This window comes from Macaca fascicularis, chromosome 2, assembly GCF_037993035.2.
Source record: "Macaca fascicularis isolate 582-1 chromosome 2, T2T-MFA8v1.1".
Taxonomy (NCBI): Eukaryota; Metazoa; Chordata; class Mammalia; order Primates; family Cercopithecidae; genus Macaca; species Macaca fascicularis.
The window spans coordinates 175540239-175562327 of NC_088376.1; the positions used below are offsets into that span (position 1 = coordinate 175540239).

At 40.1% G+C, this 22089-nt stretch overlaps 2 protein-coding genes across 8 annotated transcripts in view; one reads left to right on the plus strand and one right to left on the minus strand.

Annotated features, from left to right (window-relative positions):
- Positions 1 to 16791, minus strand: part of BBX (BBX high mobility group box domain containing) — a 271264-nt gene extending 254473 nt beyond the window's left edge. For 4 of the 7 annotated variants that reach the window (XM_074033521.1, XM_074033526.1, XM_074033531.1 and 1 more), the window contains exons 1-2: positions 16644 to 16791; positions 13351 to 13430 (exon numbers count right to left, since the gene is read on the minus strand). The gene's annotated coding sequence lies outside the window, so the exon portion shown is untranslated. Of the gene's footprint in view, positions 1 to 13350; positions 13431 to 14297; positions 14367 to 16643 lie in introns of those variants that run through there. The other 3 variants (XM_074033524.1, XM_074033529.1, XM_074033522.1) reach the window with 2 other exon arrangements.
- The window catches only part of LOC135969415 (uncharacterized), a 494620-nt gene that overhangs the window by 75924 nt on the left and 396607 nt on the right, over positions 1 to 22089 (plus strand). The window contains exons 3-4 of the mRNA XM_074033712.1: positions 14496 to 14849; positions 16065 to 16578. Coding sequence (XP_073889813.1) covers positions 14496 to 14849; positions 16065 to 16578 — 868 coding nt within the window. The remainder of the gene's footprint in view (positions 1 to 14495; positions 14850 to 16064; positions 16579 to 22089) is intronic.

The window sequence follows — 22089 nt, forward strand, 5'->3', positions numbered from 1 at the left end:
CAATTTTCCCTCCCTAATCACCCATCACCCTACACTCATCATCCCTGCAACTCACGGATATAATGGCATGTTTACTTTCTATTTCACATTTGGTATATGTATGTCACTACTATACTAGAAATATCCTGAGACCAGAGCTGCTGGCTTTTTTATTCTGCAAGCTCCAGAATTCCTAAACCAGCTTTATATATTATGGGTCTTCAATAATTATATCTTGCAAAAATTAAAGATAATTCAATATATTGTACCCAGAATTACCAAACAGTTATGATAAAGGACATTATGATAAAGCAACATTATTGCTTTACTAAACATTGCTTCTAGACAGGTGCAGTGTCTCACACCCGTAATCTCAGCACTCTGAGGGGCCGAGGAAGGAGGATCACTTGAGCCCAGGAGTTGAAGACCAGCCTGAGCAACATGGTGAGACCCCATCTCTACTAAAAAAATAATAAATAATAAAAATTGGGCCGGGTGCGGTGGCTCAAGCCTGTAATCCCAGCACTTTGGGAGGCCGAGACAGGCGGATCACAAGGTCAGGAGATCGAGACCATCCAGGCTAACACGGTGAAACCCCGTCTCTACTAAAAAATACAAAAAAAACTAGCCGGGCGAGGTGGCAGGCGCCTGTAGTTCCAGCTACTCGGGAGGCTGAGGCAGGAGAATGGCATAAACCCGGGAGGCGGAGCTTGCAGTGAGCTGAGATCTGGCCACTGTACTCCAGCCTGGGTGGCAGAGCGAGACTCCATTTCAAAAAAAAAAAAAAATGGCCAGGTGTGGTGGCATGTTCCTGTGGTCCCAGCTTGGAAGCTAAGGCAAGAGGATCACTTGAGCTCAGGAGTTTGAGGATACACTGAGCTATGATTACACCATTGCACTCTAGCTGGGACAACAGAGTAAGACCCAGCTTCAAACAAACAACAAAAAAAATATTATTCCTCTTCACACAATGATTAGTACTGTGTTCCTGTGATCCTTTTCAAAGCTCCCTTATGTATACTTTATAGACCATTGATTACTTAATATAGAGACCTGGAAACATTAAAGCCTCCATCTGTAAAACCAACAGCCACTGCTAATTGAAGATCAATTAAAAATAAATATGAGACATTCTAAAATTACAGTATATCAAAAAAATACAGTTCTATTTGAAAAACTAAGTCAAAACTTTTCAGAAAAACATCTATTTAATGAAGAAAAGTACAGATCATCCTAATTCTTAAGGATATACTAGACTTAAAAGCCATCTAGCTGTTTTTGAAATATATAGATCAGAAATGACCATATAAGGTCATATTTTTAAAAAATTAAAGTAAAAGAAACAGCAACTGATTCATGATCACAGTTCCTTATGCAGTAAACACATCACCATATACGTGAGACCAGGTCCTCAAATGTATAACTCTGTGCTCATGTGTGATCCCATTCCTCAAGACTGATTTTTGGAAAACTACAAAAAAATTTGTATGAATCTGCATCACTCATGCAGAGATTACCTGTAGAAAATTATTAACATAAAAAAACCCTAGTCTTATGATAACCTGAACATGTTCTCTGGGTCTAAGCATGTATTACACCCAATGAGATAAGAACGCATGTCCACATGCAAAACTTAAAAAGAAGTTCTTATTACCATGAAGACCGGTACATAACAAGATGGGAATGGTTGTGCTTCTATGATGTCAAACGCCCCAAGACAAAGAAGGAAGAAAGACTCACAGTTACTATTCCATGTGTCTCTGTTTCTCTTTGCTGCTTTAAGGTAAACATTGGAGTTATTACTGATGTGAGCTTTGAAAAAATTCTTCCCAGGTCAGCTTCTTCTTTATGATTTCACATATGAATGTATTTGTTATTAAAGCACACTGGCATCTGGAACACTGAACACAATATTTCAGAAACAAAGTTTTAATCTAAACCGGGCTGATGTCCAGAAGTGACCAGTCAACTAAGGGCCACAAATAAAACTGAGTGAAAACACATACATGCTGAGGTATAACAAACACAAAAGTCATGAATCAAAGACCAGACCTAGATCACTACGCATAAAAGAGAAGACTGATCAAACTCATGGGTGTTCTCCAGGCCATGGCTTACTAAACCACAAGACAAAACACAACTGTAAGCACAGGTTGAAGACATCCTGGAAAACCTAAAAACTGCTTGATGGAAGCTTTGAGCATAATTTGTAATCTATTAGTCCTCAAGATAGGAAAACACATTTTCACCGTTTTGGAATCCCATGTTGGGCTATAACTCTTATTAATATACTCCCAATCAGTATAATTTATTTAACTAAAAGTATCAGCTATAGTAGTTTGTAATATTTTTATTGGCATATGGTTTGGACCCCTATACATCTAGCTCAAACTTACTATCTATTAAGTGTGCTTTTAACATTATTTGGTATGTGTAGAATGCTCTTTCGAATGTGATATAGCTGAACAATTCTCATTGGTTCAATCAATCATGTTGTCTTTACACATTGTGATGTTAACAGCAATAAATAAAAAGGAAGTCCAAAACACTTCACTGAAATATAATTTTAATATAAGTTTAAAGCTTTATCCAAAAAATGTCAGTGGCCTTTTAAAATACCAGAAGCCAAAAGGATGAACTACTATTTAAATAAAAATGAAATTATTGTTAGAAGTCTGATTTTTAAAAATTCACTGTAATGCTTAGGCCAAATTAGTTTTACGAACTTAATGGGCAAACACAATGCCACAGTAAGAAACTCATCCCATATTTCAAGGTCTACTTCCTATGCTGGAACTGGCCAGTTTTTCAGATATTTACTCAGCACTATTTCATACGATATCTATTAAAACAATTAGCACAGATTAATTTATATGATAGATATTTACATCAACTAGCCTTTTCCAGCCAGTAGAACATGTTTGCTTTGAGGACAAGGGTTGTTCCGTATTCATCTTTACATCTCCAAAGTCTAGGTCAAGCACCAGCACTCTGTGGGCACTCAATCGATGAATGCCAAAAAGATTGGTAATAGTTTCTGCTACCCTAGCCTCCCCAACACTTGACCTAATTATTTAATTTGGAAAATGTTCTTCGAATATCACCCAAGAAAAGCAGAAAGAAAGGTGTCAAATGACATAAAGTTTAAACTAACTTCAGTTTACCAACCAATGTGAATGGTGTTTTACTGGGGGGGAACGAAACACAAAAACGGAAGACCAGCACCTTCGGAAAAGCATTATTCAGCTAAAACAATGCAAGAAGAGCACACTCTTAGTAAGATCATCATCCACAAAAGCTACTTTGCTAAAATAGACACCCTATTTCCATGTTTCATGGATCAGGGAAAAAGAAAAGCCAGTTTAAAAAAAAGACAAACTTTTAATCTTCCATATCTGAATTAGGCTCTGACTTTGCTGAATTTGCAAAGATAAAAGATTTTAATTTCAGATGAATAGGGCTCTTAGTACAAAAAAGCAACATGTTATGCTGTATTTTCAAAATGTTTGGCTACTCGTATACAAAAGTATTATTTATGAAATCTCTTCCACTTAGCACAGCAGAAATAAGTTCCTTAGGTGAAATTAAAAGCACCCTTAAATCACTTCCTAAATGATGAATTAGAACTGCTGACTGACCCTACAGCTGATTCATGTTTGATCAGGCACTCTGAAGTGAAGGCCATGAATCTGCTTATTAATTTTTCCACTAATATGGAATTGTCTTTCAAAGCAAATGTCAGAAGTAACCATTTTATAACACTATGCATGTTATACTGTTGATTCCTTTAGTAAAATATATTCACTGATTAAGTATTTAAAAACACAGAGCACAGGCTGGGCATGGTGGCTCACGCCTGTAATCCCAGCACTTTGGGAGGCTGAGGCAGGTTGATCACTTGAGGCCAGGAGTTGAAGACCTGCCTGGCCAAAAGGGCAAAATCTTGTCTCTACTAAAAATACTAATACAAAAATTAGGCATACGTGGTGACCCGCACCTGTAATCCCAGCTACTTGGGATGCTGAGGCACAAGAATTGCTTGAACCAAGAAGGCAGAGGTTGCAGTGAGCAGAGACTGTGCCACTGCACTCCAGCCTGGGTGACAGAATAAGACTCTGTCTCAAAAAAAAAAAAAAAAAAAAAAAAGGACCAAAGCACAAACGATATATTCAGCTAGGAAGACTCAACTTCTCATGAAAGAACAAATAATTTCTACTGATATACCAGAGGAATTAATAAATATTAAAAATAACAGCTGCCATAGACATTTCTATACTAGATATACCAACTAGAAACAAAACTGACTAAACATCAAATATATACTAAGTTTATAAACAAAGGTTTAGTCTTTGACAATGATCTTACAGATGAAAATTTACAAGCCCCAGGTCAGAGAATTTTTCATGTAACTTTCCTTACAAGTGATAAAGTACAGAGTTTCACCCTTATTACTTGAAAATGAAGACTTCACTTCTAGGAGAAAAAAAAAATTGGGGAGAATTCTTAACTAAAAGTTGTCCCAAACCTTTCATTTTTAACTTCTTGGAATGTAGCCCTAATGGCAGGTAAATACAGAAAAAGCCTCAGGAGATTGTGGCACTGCAGACAGGCAGTCTAAGCCTGGCGTGATCACTTACTAGCTGTGCGACCTCAGACAAGTTATTCAACCTGAGTTTTAGTTTCCTTGTCATTAAAATTGAGTATTTATCATCAGAAAGTTGTAGTGAAAAATAAAGGAATAAAAACAAAACTGAGCCTCGTAAGGCAGGCCTTAGTCCAGATTATCTTTCTCCTTTCCTCCCAGTGTAAAATACTCTTTGGGAAACTTCTACAAACTGCATTCAACTTTCCTGAAGTTTAAATGAAACTGTGTAGTCGTTCTATCAACCTGAAACTGAAAATGTTTGGATAAGGAGTTTATTTCCATTATTTCATAAAAACAACAGGTGCCTTTATTTCACAGAGCCCTGCTAAAGGTTCCTTATAATCCCTTCCTAACTGACACTTTCATATGTAGAGATGTGTATAAGTCTGAAGCTCATTTATCAACAATTTTTATATAGGTAGTCATCAATACCAAAAGGATTCAAAAACTACAAATCGATCTTTAAACTCAAACAAAGGTGTTTTTAAAAAGGAAAACTCAACCCCCTATTCCCTATTCTAAAATATTTTTATGCAGTATCACAGATGCACATTACCAAATATAATAGACTGGAAGAGAAAAAAAGAGATGAGAGAGAGGAAAGAGAAGAGAAGGAGGGAGGAAAAGGAAGGAAGGGAAACCTGGAAGGGAAGAAAATGATTATTTCAGTAACTCAAAAGATAATCAAAGTCTGACAGCTGGATGTAAAGAATTATTTTCTCATTTTGTTCCATGCTCCACCACATTCCCTCTGCAGTCCATGAGAACTCTACACTTGGGTGAGTTTTGAGAGGTGCACCAAAAGCTGAAAAACAAGCCAGCATTTGTAATATTAAAAGAATCAGCATTGCTAATAAGACTCCCTCTGAATTACTTAATCTGTGGCTTTCCTACACCAAGGAACGTAGTCATGTAAATAAATAATGAAAGTCCTATCAATAAACAATTCTTTAGCATCAACAGTTCCCGTCTATATCAAATGAAGACTGAATTAAGTCTTACCATAACAAACCAGATAAAGTTATTACTTTGTTCCTAGAGTGCCATACAGACTCTTCCCCATGACATATTTTTCATTTTTCTAAAGTAGTTTTATAGGAAATTAAAAGGCAAGATCTGAACATTTCATAATTAATTATTGAAAATAAAGGTATCTAGAACCTCTATAAAACAATATAACCTAAAAACATTCTCACCTGAGAACAGACTAAATCACAGAAAACACGTTCTATTTTTATTTTCCTGATAGACGGAAAAAAAAAAATTGGCAGGTAGCAATATAATAAAGGAAATATAACCTCTAATAACAATAAACCATTAATGAAAGTAGCCTGAATTTCATTCATTACATATGAAACATTTTTCAACATGGTACAGGTTTCAAATGTTATGCACATTTTAGTGTGTGTCTGTTTAATAAAACTAAAAACAACAACAAAGGAATCACCACATCAAAATGGAATATAAAAGGTTCAATTAAATGTGAACTAACCAGGTTCTGCATGGGTTTAAGCTTTCCTTACCTAGAAGCCTTTAACTTGGCTCAACTTAGACGGTAAAAATGATGTCAATGACTACCAGTTTGCTTACCTGACTATATCCTCATGCCTTACACCTGTACATTTGGAGCCACAGGATTTCAGCAGACAGTTTGATTGAGGTAATATATAATGTTTAAAAATCTTTCATCATTTGTTAGCTGGCAAGGAACTTAAATTGTTCAATGATCAGTGATCAAAGTTAGCAAAATAATTTTTCATTGGGTTAAGTGGTTAGTAATATCAGAGAATTTCACTCTACCAACCAAGGAAGTTAATGCAATAGGATCACAATCCCTTATTTAAAACCCTTAGGTCCTGATATGCTTCAGGATTCAGAATTTTGTGGGGTTTAAAAAGGCAAAATGGTACCTATAGCACATATTACATAACATTCCTAGCTAGATCTAGGATAATACCGCACAACGAATCAATATTAATATTTCCAGCTATGTGAACATTCTAAGCGGGCTTGAAAACTACTTTAAACAATCCCATGACAGTCTGTGTTAGGTTTTGGTACCAAATGAGTTTTGATGTCACACTTTTGAAGGAAAAAAAAAAACTTTTAGTTTTTCAAGCTTTTTAGATAAAAGATTGTGAATCTATTTCCAATACTATTACATCAAAGAACAAAGGCGTTTTCAAAATATACAGAGCTTATTAATTTACTGGAGATCAAAAATGTATGGCAAATTAAAATTTAGCAAAGTGGGAAGATGTTCCTGGCAAATATAACCTTAAAAATTAGGAAATACCAGAGTCACTTAATTTTAATTTATTCAAAGAAATTTAATGATTGTTGAGACTACTTCAACAAATTTTTGTGTCAACGTATATTTGAGTAAGACAGTACAGTTTGAAAACCCTGATACCTGTAGTCTTCTGTACTTTCTTTACATTTCCCTAGCTTTTGGGTTTCACATTGTTTGAGATTTCAGGGATTTAATGTATTCCCTATTTATCTTCTCCTTAGCTTGCCCCTATTTTCAAGTGCCTATTTGGTGCAATGCAATTTGCTAAGCACTACCTATGTAACACTTCTCAATCTCCATGCCTTGACACAAGGATAAGTTTTAATTGTTTATGAAGAGTGCCCCAATTAGAACAACTGAAGTACCACAATTTACAATTTTCCATGTGTATATTAAGTATATTCAAAGTTTTCATTAAGATAACACCACTCTTGCTTGCAATTTGATATGATTTCTTGACTTTTTCTTAAAAAGCAATGGCTTTATCACACTGTGAACTACCTATACAACCCACAGCATAATTTACCTGTCTGTTAACCAGGGGAAATCATAATGTCTCATATGTGAACATTGGTCATGTGTTTTTGTTTTGGTTTTTTTGAGACAGGACCTTGCTCTTTCACCCAGCCTGGAGTGCAGTGGCATGATCACAGCTCACTGCAGCCTCGACCGTGTGGGCTCAAGTGATCCTCCTGCCTCAGCCTCTGAGTAGCTGGGACTATAGGCACACACCACCACCCCCAGCTAATTTATTTTTCCTTTTAGTAGAGGCAAGGTCTCACTATGTTGCCCAGGTTGGTCTTAAACTCCTAAGCTCAAGCAATCCTCCTTCCTCGGCCTCCCAAAGGGCTGGGATTACACATGTGTCTTGATGGAAGAAAGTTTGAGAACTGATACTCTAAGACATTCTAATATCTATCAGTCACCAGAGAGAATGCCCTGTGCTGACAACGACCTACCTTGAAATATGAAAACAGCTGTTTTCTAGTCCGTCCCATACTCTACCTTTCCAAAGAGGTGGGAAAATCATTCCCCAAACCTGAAGGAGCACCGTACTTAACCGTGGCATGCCTCAGCTGTGCGTGGCTTTTCTCCTTCTGGTTACTCTTACCATTTCCTTCCCTAACAAATTACTTGTCCAGCACCTCATGTCTAGTTAAAAACATACCAATGTTTCATGACAACTAGAGGTGAGAATCATTTTAGAGAAAAAAAAAAAACTAAAAGGCTTTCAGAAATTTCAAACAGTGGAGGACGGGGTGAGATGAGATGTAATTATAAAAACAGAGACTATATATTGAGCGCTAACTGTGAATAAGGGTCCTACATTCATCACCGTCTTATGTAATCCCTGTATTATTGCATGGTAAATATTACCATATCCATTGTGCACATATGAGAATGAAAGTTTAAGGGATGTGAGGTAACATGCTCAGAGTCCCCCAGCTAATAAGCAATAGAGGCAGCAGGAGTGGAACCTAGAGCTCTTTGGTGGCAAGGCCTCTGTTCCTTGTACTACAACTTCTACTACAGGAGCATCTACAGAGGGTGATGAACACCTTCTCAGTATTGCAAACACACTGAAATACAGCCAAAGAATGGTGAAGATGGAAGACACCTTATAAGTCAATGAACTTCAGCCCCACATTCAGAACATGACTCCTATCCAGTCTTGGGCCATCTGTCCTTCATATCAAGGTTTCTCAAAGTCAGTTGGAGGACCTCCTACTTGCTTTAGAATCACTTGCTATATGTGCTAAAATCTAAATTCTGTGGCACCACCCCAGAAACACTGAATGAGAATATCAAAGGATGAGGCCTAGAGACCTCCATTTCTAAGAAAGCAAGCAAGTACTCTAGGCCAGTGTTTTCCAAACTATAAGTCATGAAATCAATTTAGTAGATAATATGTAGTATTTTTTGTTTAATAAAATGGCTTGAAACATACTGGATTTATAAAGATCAGTTGGGAACAGAAAATATCAGAGGGCACTGCACTTTGTCCTGTTTCAAGAAACTTGTTCAGTTCTTTTATGTGGATTGGGATCTGAAATATATTTTTTATAATATACCTCAGTCAAAAGTATTTAAGAAATACAGCTGTTTTGAATAATTTTTATCCCCATTCTTATTTCTCCTTTAAAGTAAGTTATTGGCCTTTTAATTATTCCTATTACAAAAGATGCAACCTTGTATGTTCCTTTTAGGAGTTCAGTTATTCTGCTCCAGGAGTTTCTGTTTTATTCCCTGAACTTTTCATCCGAGGACCATGTTTAACTATTGCTATAATTATTTAATGAACATTTTTAAATATTTTCAATTTTTTAAGATTTCCTAAAATCCAATTCATTCTCATTAACTGTTACTTTGTGGGGTTTTTTTTGTTTTGTTTTTTGTTTCGTTTTGTTTTAGAGACAGAGTCTTGCTCTGTCACCCAGGCTGGAGTGCTGTAGCACAGTCTCAGCTCATTGCAACCTCCGCCTCCTGGGTTCAAGGGATTCTCCTGCCTCAGCCTCCCAAGTAGCTGGGATTACAGGTGCCCACCACTACACCTGGCTAATTTTTGTATTTTTAGTAAAGACAAGGTTTCACCATGTTGGCCAGGCTGGTCTCAAACTTCTGACTTCAGGTGATTCACTGGCCTCCGCCTCCCAAAGTGCTGGGATTACAGGTGTGAGTCACCACACCTAGCTGTTACTTTGTATTTTATACAAACCTTCTCATTATCTGAAGTTATTTCACTACCTAGATTCTCAAACTGACTTACATATTTTAACTTATTAAGTTTACATTTTGGTACATTTGGTAATATCAGTGCTTCATGGTCTACATTTAATCTTTTAAGTCTTTCATTCTCTCATCTTCTATTTATATATACTTTTAGATGAAATTCTTTACTGGCTTGCTTCTTTTGCATTCTCTCACATAACTGGCACTTATTTCAGTTCTTACCTGTTTCCTTGAAAGGAAAAAAAATGAAAACGATCCCCATTAATACATGAGGATTTTCTAGGTATATCTGTACAGTTTTAAAATGATGTACTGGCATTTCAAGGAAATATAATTGCCTTCTAAAGGATAATATCACATGTGAACTTTGAGCAAAGTTGTATTCAAAAAGTGCTTTCCACAGGTATGACTTAAAATACAGAAATATCAACAATTAGACACAGTATGTGATGACTGCCCTTGAGGTAGTACAACACCCAGTGACTGAATGACAGTCACAGAATCTTCAAGCTGGAAGAGCCTCCATTCAGTCTCAGTCTTTCTCTTTACCTATTCCCTCCATAGCAGTGTTGTTCAGTGTACTGAGGACTGCTTGCATCTGATTTCCCTGGGACACATGATAAAAACAAAGCAGTAAGATTACAATGTCTTTAGTAAAGTTGAGTTTGTTTTCATTTCATAGTGACAACAAGGAATCTGACAAAAAATACAGGAAAGATACCACTCAGGCCCATTTCAAAAGGTACCCTCAGTGGTGAAATGTTAAATAATGAGATGGACTTCAAGGTACAAGTTCAAGAAAAGTATCTTCCTCTTAAGTTAAGCACCTGCTTAAGGTTAAATCTTAAAGCACAGGTATGCCATGTTGGTGGCAATGTCATATGTCAAAATTAATGCCTATATTTAGTGATTTGGAGCATCTGATGTAACAATTGTAAACATTTTATATACTTTTGTAAGACACTAATAATGATTTCAGGGACTTCCTTTAGTACAGCAAAAAGGACCATCTGTAATGGAACTGTTCTCAAAGTTTTTTTTAGTAGTATAGAGATATGAAGCCTTTATTATTTCTATTAAAGATTTCTAATATAAAAGTAATTGAAATTCATGACAAGATCTACTTAAAAATATAGCCCTTGCTTTTACCCATGTTCTTTATGAAATGTAGGAAAACATATACTGTTAATAGGCTGACTAATGACTAATAATTAGAAATTGCCTGTAATTTTACTGAAAAGTATGGCTTTATAAATATTTTAGCTACTGAGTTAGATTTTTTATGAGTTGCACAACATCTTCAGACCTATTCTTTATTTTTACAACATACAGAAAACTTATCAACTACATAGTTACTTACAGCAGAGGCCAATCATAATCATATGTGCATCCTCATTTTCATTCAAAGATATGTTCTAAATTCAATGTCTACATGAATCTGTTTCAATGGATTAAGTATAAAAATCAGATCTATAAGGTTAAAGGTCAAAGGTGCTATATATACAATTTTCAAAATCTGTTAAAAGCACAGTTATCTAAAAAACTCATATACCTTGAGCTTTAAAAAAAATGGATACAAAGATCAAGATACTTTTTTTAATGTTTCAAAAATTGCAAATTTTAAAAAATAACTAAGTCTCTGGAGAAAGATTTTTCCTAAAACTGCCTCAGTACCTCCAAAGAGGTAACACTAGGAAACAATATAGATGAGCCACCTTTTCAATAGCTAGCATTAAATGTGAAATGCAAATTAAGGCTTCAGTTTCAGAATCTAACAGAGACATGCAGAATAATAAAATGGGAAGTTTGGAAACACTTGGAAATGGAGAAGCAAAAACTTCTTCAAATTCTTATTTTGATAAGTAAGTCTCAAATCTAATAAATACATTTTAGATGCCAATAACTGGCAATTCATTGTCAAAATGACTTTTTTTAGATCACTATTACAAGATTTACACTATCAGAACTACTTCACTGACTTCAAAGTCCAAGACTGTTCTTGAAAATATTGTTTTAATGAAGCAGTCACTTGATATCTCAAAGAACTACAAGCACTTATCAGACTTTTATTCTCAACATTACTAACCTCTCATATTAATTTTTGAATTGGTCAAATACATTTCCATGGGGAAAGAAGTAATATTAAAAGTTTGCAATGAACTTTTATGAATGAAAATGTTGCAATGAACAAAATAATATGTCTAACAGCATAAATGTGGTGTTTAGTAATCAAGAATGCATTTTGAATACTCTTGCCAAAAATGAAACTTTTCAAACAAGCTTTAAAAAAAACTCAAAGACAATGAAATCCATGTATTTCAGTGTGCACTAAATTCATCTTACAGAACCTTCTCATTTTGACCATTCTGATTGGCCTGCTATGTATGTGATGTATTCTGAGGTAACTGAACAAACCACCTAATTATAAGCAGTAATGCAATATTTATATGCCATAAAAAATGTTCGATGAAAAACATATACAGATTATCTAAAGTCCTCTAGATTGTCTAAATGTTCGATGCAAAACTTACACAGATTATCTAAAGTCCTCAATAATACAAAAGTATATTTTGTTACCAGATGGACACTACCAGAAAGGTCTAGTCCTCTAACTCAATACTAAGACAACAATTTTATACCCTTAATACTAAGACAAGAATTTTGTTAATGTACACAATATCTCAGCAATCCAGGAAATGCCATAGACGAGGTCTCCAAATTTCCTTTCAAGGAAAAGTAAGTTCATTTTCATTCACAAAATACAATCTCTAAATTCACTATGGTAAGATTACAAAGCACTACAGCTGATTTACACAATTTAGTACTAGTTTCCAAACATCAACAACTCAGAGTACCTGGGGTGTTCCTTTACAACGGAGGGGCAAACTTGCAAGGTGTTTTCTGCAGATTAGGCTCATTGTGCTGCTTTCAAACACTCTATAAACCCTCAGTTCTTATCCACACTGTTACCTCTCACAAATTTTCCACACACTTACTGTCCCACACATATTTTGCAGATTTTTCCACTTGGGAGTCATATATCTGAAAAAGGTACTTAACGACAGATCTCAAAGTCATTGTTTATTAGATTTACAGGCTACCGAATTGTTCCTAATTTCTCCAAACATGTAAGTTTTGAAAGAAATTATAATCAATTTTGAATCAAACTAGTGCCCTAAACGCTAGATTTACTACACTGCCAACCCCACCTTTCCCCACCCCAAAAGTAACTGTTACAAACACCACAGGTTACTCAAGAAAGACAACTTGAGAGAGAGTAAGCAAATGTCAGTCACTATAATTAGAGAGGCCTTCTGCACAATGCTTCCTTGGGTTTTCAATAATTCTTTCCACTCATACGCTGCAATCTTCCTATAGTATTATCTAGCATTACATTTACTAGACCTTCAACGCTATGTAAAATTTCATTATAAATTAAAATGCCTATTTGAAAATAAGTTTTGAAATGACAATTACTTGTAGATAAACACAAAATGAACATTTACTATCTTAATAATAACTCACAGCTGAATTCTAAACACTAAGAATCATAAACTGACTTATGCTGTGGGAAACTCGAGTGAGACAAGGTTTCTGGGGTGCTGTAACCCCAATAAAGCATCTTCCTATGTGAACGATAAAGACCCTTATGTCATTACTAATTGTCATCCAGCTTCCCTGTATGAAGAGTTTGCATACTTACCCAGGAAGGCGAATGGAAAGTACACAGGGAGGAAGATGAACTGCTGAACTGCAGCAAAGCCTTTGTCATATGATAGTGACCTATAAAGTATCAAATAAAGGTACATCATCAGTATGGTAGGGCTTTACAATAGTACAGTCCCAAGTCCTGTAACATCTACGAAGAAAGGGTACCAAAACCCAGGAGTCCAGCTCCCACTAACCCCTCCCCTTTCTCCACCACCCCCCCACACTGGAGAACTGCGGGAACAGAAGGCAAAGAAGCTCCCCGTATTCAAAGGGCAGAGGCTGGGGGACAGCCCAACTGGCATTCTAGGGTATCTCCAGCACCCTCGCTTCCTACTCCCCATATGTACAAAGCAGAAAGTTGATCCATTCTGCAAACGCAAAACCCACACCGCGATCATTCATCAACTTGCACAAGTGATCACCACCCCCAGGACAAATACACCAGTAACCAAATCATAGGGATCGATAGGCAGCCCAAGCCTCGCCTTGCCCAGGAGCAGGCGGGAGGTGCCACCGCGGCGGCAGCGGGTCCAGGTATCGAAGCCCTCAGCCTTTCAGACCTGGGCGGCCACAGCCGTCTCCCAAACACCCAGTCCGGGTCACAATCCCCAGATTGGAGATAGGAACCAACCGGGGAAAACACATTCACCAAAGCCCACAGCGGCAAGTGCAGGGCCACCAGGTCTGCGAGGTCGGGGTGGAGGGAGCTAGGAAACAAGGAGGGAGGAAGAGAGCGAGGGATCCCACCCCGGCTTTGTTGCTGGTCACCATCAAGTTTGCATCTTAGTACAAAATGTCGATCTTAAAGGCTGACAAGACAGAAGCAGAGGCAGAGGGAGAAAGAGAAAGGGAATAGAGTCCATCTTGCTTTGGGAAAGAGGGGGGAGGAAAAAATGAAGTGCAAATACCACACTCCAGGCGTAAAAGTCTGCTAAACACCTTTCCATAACGGAGGAGCAACGAGTGGGGTGTCCCCGTGCCCGTGCCTGCTCGAACTGGCGACGGTCTGGGCAGAAAACGCCTCCCTCTCCTCCTCTTCCTCCTTCTTCCCCTCCTCCTTCTCCTTCTCCTCCTCCTCCTCCCGCGGGCCCCGGCGAAGATCCCGCCGCCACTGCCTCTGCCTCCGCTGCCCCCCAGGGAGGCACCGCCGGCGCCCGGCCCGGCGCTGCCATTCCGGGCTTGGACCGCGCGGCGCAGAGCGCGTGGGGCCGGACGCGGGGTGGCCGCGCGGGGACGTCCGCGCCGGGGACCCCCCGCGCCCCTCGGCCGCCGGCTGCCTACAAAAGTCGCGCGAGCAGAGGTGGCGGCGGCGCGCAGGGGCAGGGGGCCGCGTGGGGGCCCCCACGCCGCGAGTGGGCAACCCCAGGAGATGGCGAAGAACGCCCCTCCCCGCGCGGGTAAAGTACCCCAGTCCCAGTCAGCCACCCCGGGAACGGCAGCCCGGCGTCCGCGGCCGGGAGAAGAGAACTGGACGTGTCATTAGCAGGACAGGCAATGGTTTCAAAGCCCCAGGCCAATGACCATTAGCAGAGGCAGAGCTCGCTCCGTCCCCATCCCCCACAACCTCCACCCACCTTCCCCTTCGCCCCCCCCCCACCTCCACCCCACCTCGCGAAACTTTTCAACAAGATCCACCTGGACTAATTTGTCCACAGACAGTTAAAATATTGACTAGACCCTACACACCGGGAAGGAAAGGGAATGCACGCTTTATTTTCCTTCCTACAGAAAGGAAAGCAAAAAATAGCTTCTCTCTGTCTCTCCCTCTCCCCCCCCCCTCTGTCGTACATGTTGTGTCTTAGCTTTTTGCATCGTTTCGTTTTACCTTACTCATTTAGCAGAAATGATCGCGGCTATTTCACACATAAACGTGTTCCAGATTCTGGGATTCAGGGTCCTTGTAAATTACAGGACTCGGGTTCGGTCTCAGTTACGTTAAGTTTCATACAATACTAAAAAAATAAATAAAATATGATAATAAATTTCTGAGGGTGAGTGAGCGAGACGAGGTGGAGGAGGAAAAGAAACCTCGAGTCTGATTTCTGTAATTTACTAGCGAACCGGATCGCAGCAAATAACAGTGTAACATGAGTGTGGCTTAAGAGGGCTGGGGAGCTTTTTCTAGAGGCATCGACCCCATCCCCGGATAAAGGATCTGCAAGTTTTCTGTCATCGCGACCAGGCAAAGCCGTAACTTACCTTCAGAAATAAGACTTTAAACGGCCAAGGCCTTCCTCCTCCCCTCCCTCCACCACCACCCTCAGCCTCGCTCTCTCCACCTTAAACTTATTGACACAACATAATCCCACATTCAAGCAAAATCCTGACACAGCCTCCCTCCTCCTCTTCCCCCTCCTCTCTTCCCTCCCGTTCTCTCTCTCTCTCCCTCTCTCTCTGTCTCCCTCTCTCCCCCCCCTTCCCTCCCTCTTCTCTCTCCCCTTCTCCCTCGCCCTCTTCCCCCTCTCCCCCTATTCTTCCTCCAGGCTACTCTGGCACTAAAACAGCACTTTCTCTACTCGCCGCGCATTTGGGTAGGGGTGGGGGGTGAGAGGGCACTGATCTGCGGGGCCGGAACACCCAAATCCCAACTCTCCAGATGAACGAGCAACTGGGCTGCTGTTCCCGGTCACCAACGCACACGAAACGTTCAATAAATCCACCGAAGGCTGGCTCCCCGTACCTTCCTCCACTGCCCCTGCTCCCCAGGCCCCACCTCCCCGGCAGCCGAGACCAGGCAGGGCTCCACGTACTTTCGCCGAGATGAAGTTTGGGGCTCCCCGGGCGGCCACGAGCCGCCCGCCGGCGTGAGGGCTCTGTTGTTGTTTTCCTGGGGCCGCTCCAGCCCGCGCCCCGGCGCCCGTGCCCCTCTCGGGCGGCGCTGCCTGTGTGCCGAGAGGTGCTGGTTGCAAACGCAGCCTGGCACCGGCTGGCCTAGTACTCCCCAGCCCGGCCCCCAGCCTCCGGCTCGCAGGGCACTGCCTCCGCGCCCCCCGCCCCCCGGCCCCAGCCAGCTCGGCCGCCGCGACCCTCGCCCCCGACCTCTCCCGACCCAAAGTTTTGGCGGAGGGGGAAAGTGCCCAGGGAGCGGGCCGGCTGGCGGCGGCTCCGGACGCGCGGGGTTCCCTCCGTCTTCCTCAAGTCCACCCTACCGGCTGCCGCCGCCGCCGCCGCCGCTGCTCCTGCCGCGGAGTCCTTGGGGCTGCAGCCCGGCGGCTCGCAAGTGAGTAGGAAAACAGAAAGTGAGGGGAGTGCGCCCGGGGAGGGCTGGGGATGGGGGGCGCCTACCTCGCGGGCTCGCCGGGCGTGAGGGCGTGTGTGTAGCTAGCCCTCAGCGGCCAGTCAGGGTTTCTCTATGGGAAAGTGGAGAGGAGCTCGCGGAGCCGCTCTGCCTCCGCTTCACTGTACACTGCTCCACATACAGTACATGCAACCCGGAGAGACTGAAAACACTCATTTTATATAAGGCAGCCTGCCATTGGCCCGCGCCGTGACGGACAGGCCGCTCAGCCAAACAAAAGGCCCGTTACACCCAAACACACGCACACATACACACATTTTACAGAGACACACAAAGATCATCACATTTTCTATTTTCTAATGTTCGGGACCTGTAGACAGTAGGAGAGGACAGGTAGAGAGGCCCAGCAGAGTGGGGTAAAGGGGAAATCCCCTGTCTGCACCAAGTTGCAGGGCTTGAAACTGGTGTCCTTTTGACTTGGGAGGGTTATGGTAATAAACTACAACTCCACTGGATATGGAAGTGAGGGGGGTTTTTCATCGCTGCCTTTTGGTGCCCCATGGAAGAGGCCTGCATTGTGTTACGATTTTACAGCCTGACCCCGCTAACAAGTGACCAAGAAAGGCTTTTATCACCTTGGATTTCTCCTGTCAATGGGTTAGCTATCACATAGGCCAAAATAGTGCAAGGTAAGTTTATTAGGACTCTAATGCATTGAGGTTGTTAATGCCTCATTCGTAGGTAAATTCAAAAAAATCAATATAACAACACACAAACAAAGATAAACATTTTGCTGAAATAGCCAAACAACTTTTAGCTGGTCAGTAGACTGCCATCACCTGTGTGGACGTGCAAACTGTGCTATTAGGTAAAATAAGTCTTGGAAGATTGGCTGTTGACTCTTAGCCTTCAAAACAGACCTTTGATTCAGTATATACAAGATTTATATTTTGCATATTATACATAAAAATATATGATTCTTTACGTATTTCACATCTCATGTGAACACCATACGTTGCATGACTTTTGGAGATGATGAACCTCAGGACTGGTCTTTCTGATTGTTTTTCAACGATGCAGCTTGGGCAGATTATATCAGACAGTTCAATATAAATAAGTCAACAGGTTGGTGGAAAGAAGTCAAAGCTGGAAATTAGCAGGAATAAATTGTAGATTAAACTTCTTTAACCAGCTGAGCAATCTTGAGCAAGTTACTTAAACTCTCTAGTGCTCAGACTTGGTTTTGATTTTTAAGATTAAAATAAGAAACTTTTCCAGATTCCCTCAATTAAATGTTTATTCAGCATCTACTATGTGTCAGGCATTATCTTAGGCCTAGATGTTTTCTTAGGGTTCCTTCCGTTTTAAGAGTCGGTGAATTATTCTTAAATACAAACATTTTGGAGATTACATAAACAAATAGGATTTTATGGCCTAGGTATGTAGCTTTAAAACTTAAAGAAAACCTAACTAAGAGAACTTATTTCAATTCCCCTTTTATTTCCTTGATGCTGTCTTAAGGTTTTTCTCTCACATCCATAAAGTTGTTAAAAGAGTGTGTGTGGGCATGCGAGCACTCCTGTGTAAGAGGGAGAAAGAGAAACAAAATCAGAAAAGTTTAAAAAGTTCAGAAAACAAAGCAGTATTTAGAAATGTGATGTTTATTTTTTAAGAAAAATCATTTTTAAAAGGAAAAGTGTATAAAAATCACAACATTTTATATTATTTTATTTTTGAAATGAAGTCTCACCCTGTAGCCCAGGCTGGAGTGCAATGGCGTGATCTCAGCTCACTGCAACCTCCACCTCCCGGGTTCAAGAGATTCTCCCGCCTCAGCCTCCCGAGTAAGCTGGGATTACAGGCATCTGCCATCATGCCGGGCTAATTTTTGTATTTTTGTAGAGATGGAGTTTCACCATGTTGGTCAGACTGGTCTCAAACTCCTGACCTCAGGTGATCCACCTGCCTCGGCCTCCCAAAGTGTTGGGATTATAGGCATGAGCCATGGCGCCCAGCCAATCACAGCATTTTAAACAGATAATATCAAAGTTTATATTAGGGGTGGACGTGGTGGCTCACACCTGTAATCCCAGCACATTGGGAGGTGGAGGCGGGTGGATGACCTGAGGTCAGGAGTTCAAGACCAGCCTAACCAACACGGTGAAACCCAGTCTCTAACAAAAATACAAAAATTAGCCGAATGTAGTGGTGGGCACCTGTAATCCCAGCTACTCAGGAGGCTAAGGCAGGAGAATCGCTAGAACCCAGGAGGTGGAGGTTGCAGTGAGTCGAGACCGCACCATTGCACTCCTGCCTGGGGGACAGGGCGAGACTCTGTCTAAAAAAAAAAAAAGTTATATTAATGGCAGTTTCATTTAGTTGACACAAAGAACAAAATGTTCTTTATCCACACTACACTGCTCTGAGGTCAGTGCTAAGTATTATTATCTCTAGTTTACCCATAGGAGAAATGAGTCAGGGACAAGTTATATAGCCTGCTCCATATTGCACAGAATGACAGTGAAGAAGAAACTTAAACTTAGGACTTTTAATACCCAGCCCAGGTTTTGAGTAATTTGACAACCCTTCCCTCCAAATCATGAACTTCAGAGACAAGAGGGAATTGGAGGGAAAACCAAAAAAACTTTCTTAGTATTTCATTGTGCTCCTTTTTGAAAAGGAAAAAAAGTCAACAGAGTTGCTATATTTAATGGCAGAGAGAAGCGTTGCGCATTATTTGCTAGTAGAACTATTTTGTGAAAAATAGAAAAGACTAGCCTACTCCCCACTCTTATCCCCAGCCTCCAACCACAGGAAAACATTCCTCATATTTTTATGGGCACAAGACATTTTTGTTGAATTACACTTACCTTAGCAGAATTATTTAGAGTTACAGTCTTCAAACTTTTAGATCACACACTCCTATCAGTCAAATGTTTGAGCATGTAGTCTCAATATGTATATTCACGTACACATTAAAAATTCACCACTGGGCCAGGCGTCGTGGCTCACATCTGTAATCCCAGCGCTTTGGAAGGCCAAGGCAAGAGGATTGCTTGAGGCCAGGGGTTCAAGACCAACAGTTTGAGACCAGCCTGATCAAGATAGAGAGACACTATCTCTATCAAAAAAGAAAAAAAATGCACCATTGCATAGATATATTATTTATTATTATAAATCATATATTTACAAAAACAAAATTTAAAAGCATGAGATAAAAAATAAATAAGAGTTTAATTTCTTCCATAGTCCATAGAAGTGTGGATTCCTATGACAGAGTCCTAGCACATGCCCCAGGACTTTGCATTCCAGTTTGGACACCTCTGACAGTGCAAGTACTAACTGATCAAGACTGATGCGGAAGATCATAAAGTGTTTTGCAGTGACTTCCTATAAGTCATTACTGCTACTAGAAAATTGGTAGGTTCACAGGGCCTTCAGATTGAGAGAATGACACTTTTTAAAATACATATTATATATTGGCAGTGTATTTCCATTGGACATCATGTTCTGGCATAAGCCATTTTCCAGTATTCTTTGGCAGAATATTTATTGAGAGAGTTCTATGTGCTCTTGTGCATGTCGGATGCCAGGAGAGGAAAATTGCCTGCTCTTAGAAGAAGGGATAGAATAGAATTCCTTTCTCCTGTGTGATCCATAGGGCCTCACTGCTAAGTAAGGAAAGGAGGCTTAGAACTAAGTTCAATGTAGTATTTTACCATTTTGGAAGTACTTTAAAAATGTTTATTACCTCATTTGAGAATAAATATCAAGAAATTTTAAATGCTAGTTATGTTTGAAATTTAAAATATATCAGGAAAAATCATGGCTTTCATGGAGTTTACTTAATTTTTATAATGTAGGGTTATGAAAATAAAAACGATGGTTGGTTACTTGGGCAAAATGGCATTAAAAAGGGACGACCCTGTTCCCTTCTTGTTTTCACGTTTGATGACCAATCATAGACTAAACTCACATGACTATCCTACTTCTCCTTCTCATGGTTTTGTCTGTTTTCTAAGTTTTATATGGGCCATTTTTTTGTGACATAAAATAATTTTGGGAAAGTAAATTTAAGTGTGTGTTTAAATGTGTATAAACAAATGCATATATTGTTTAAATGAATGTCTTTATTCATATGTGACTTCTTTTTTTTTTTTTTTTTTTTTGAGACGGAGTCTGGCTCTGTCACCAGGCTGGAGTGCAGTGGCGCGATCTCCACTTACTGCAACCTCTGCCTCCCAGGTTCAAGCGATTCTTCTGCCTCAGCCTCCTGAGTAGCTGGGATTACAGGCACATGACACCATGCCCCGCTAATTTTTGTATTTTTAGTAGAGATGGGATTTCACCATGTTGACCAGGATGGTCTCCATCTCTTGACCTCATGATCCACCCACCTCGGCCTCCCAAAGTGCTGGGATTACAGGCGTGAGCCACCGCGCCCAGCCCTGATTTTGCCACTTTCTAGCTGGGTAACTGGAAAAATTCCGTAATCACTCTGACTCAGTTTCCTTGTTTATCAAATGTGAATAATCATAATTGAAACAATATATACAAAATGCATCAGCCTGGAACATACTAAAGGTTCAATCAGTATTGTTTGTGTTTATCTTTCCACCCAGACAAACCAATGACAGATGCTTTATAGAAAGTGTTCTAGGACTTAACTCTCATATCAAATGGAACCTGTTACAACTTACTTGCCCAGTGTTTGCAATTTCCTTTTAACCTACACTCTGCCAACTCCACCGCCTCTGCACATAAAAGAGATGTCAGCCTGATCCCAGGATAAAGCAAACATCTTATTGGGTGGGCATTATTAAGCACCTAAAAAAGCAAACTTGTAATAAATCACTCTTTGAAACAGGCCTTGTTTTGTGCACTGAAACTCCAGATAGTTACAATGATGAGGGTCTGCCTTACATAACAATTTATGACTTGTACTTGACCTTGCTGAGCTTCAGTGTTTTTTCTCTTTCTATAGGAAAAAGTGTTTTATCTCTTTCTATAGGAAAATAAATAGGGGAAATCATACCTTTCTCCTCAGGCCAATGCAAAAGCAGTACAAATTAGAGCTTGGTTAGTTGGACCACTTCTTAGCACCAATGCAGAAATTCATAATCTTGAAGAGAACCAGCTTCTATTGTGTCCCAGAAGACTTGGGGATAAGAAAGAAAGAGGAGAATACCCTGCTTTCCTAGGGTGATTCTTGGGGCCAAACATCTTTGAATTCCCACTCTCCTGTGACATTTTATAGCATTTGATGTATACTATTCTTAAGGCATTCAAATATCTTGCCTTGCATTATGTTATGTGTGTTTGGTAGAGATCTTTATTTGATGGCAAACACCTTGAGGAAAATGTTGTCTCCTTCAAGGTTTTGTTTTCCAACAGTGGCTAGAACAGTAACTAATAAATTGCCTGACATGTAACAGTAACAACAAAGATTTGTAAAATAAATGAAAAAGACAAACAAAAATACCATAAATTCTG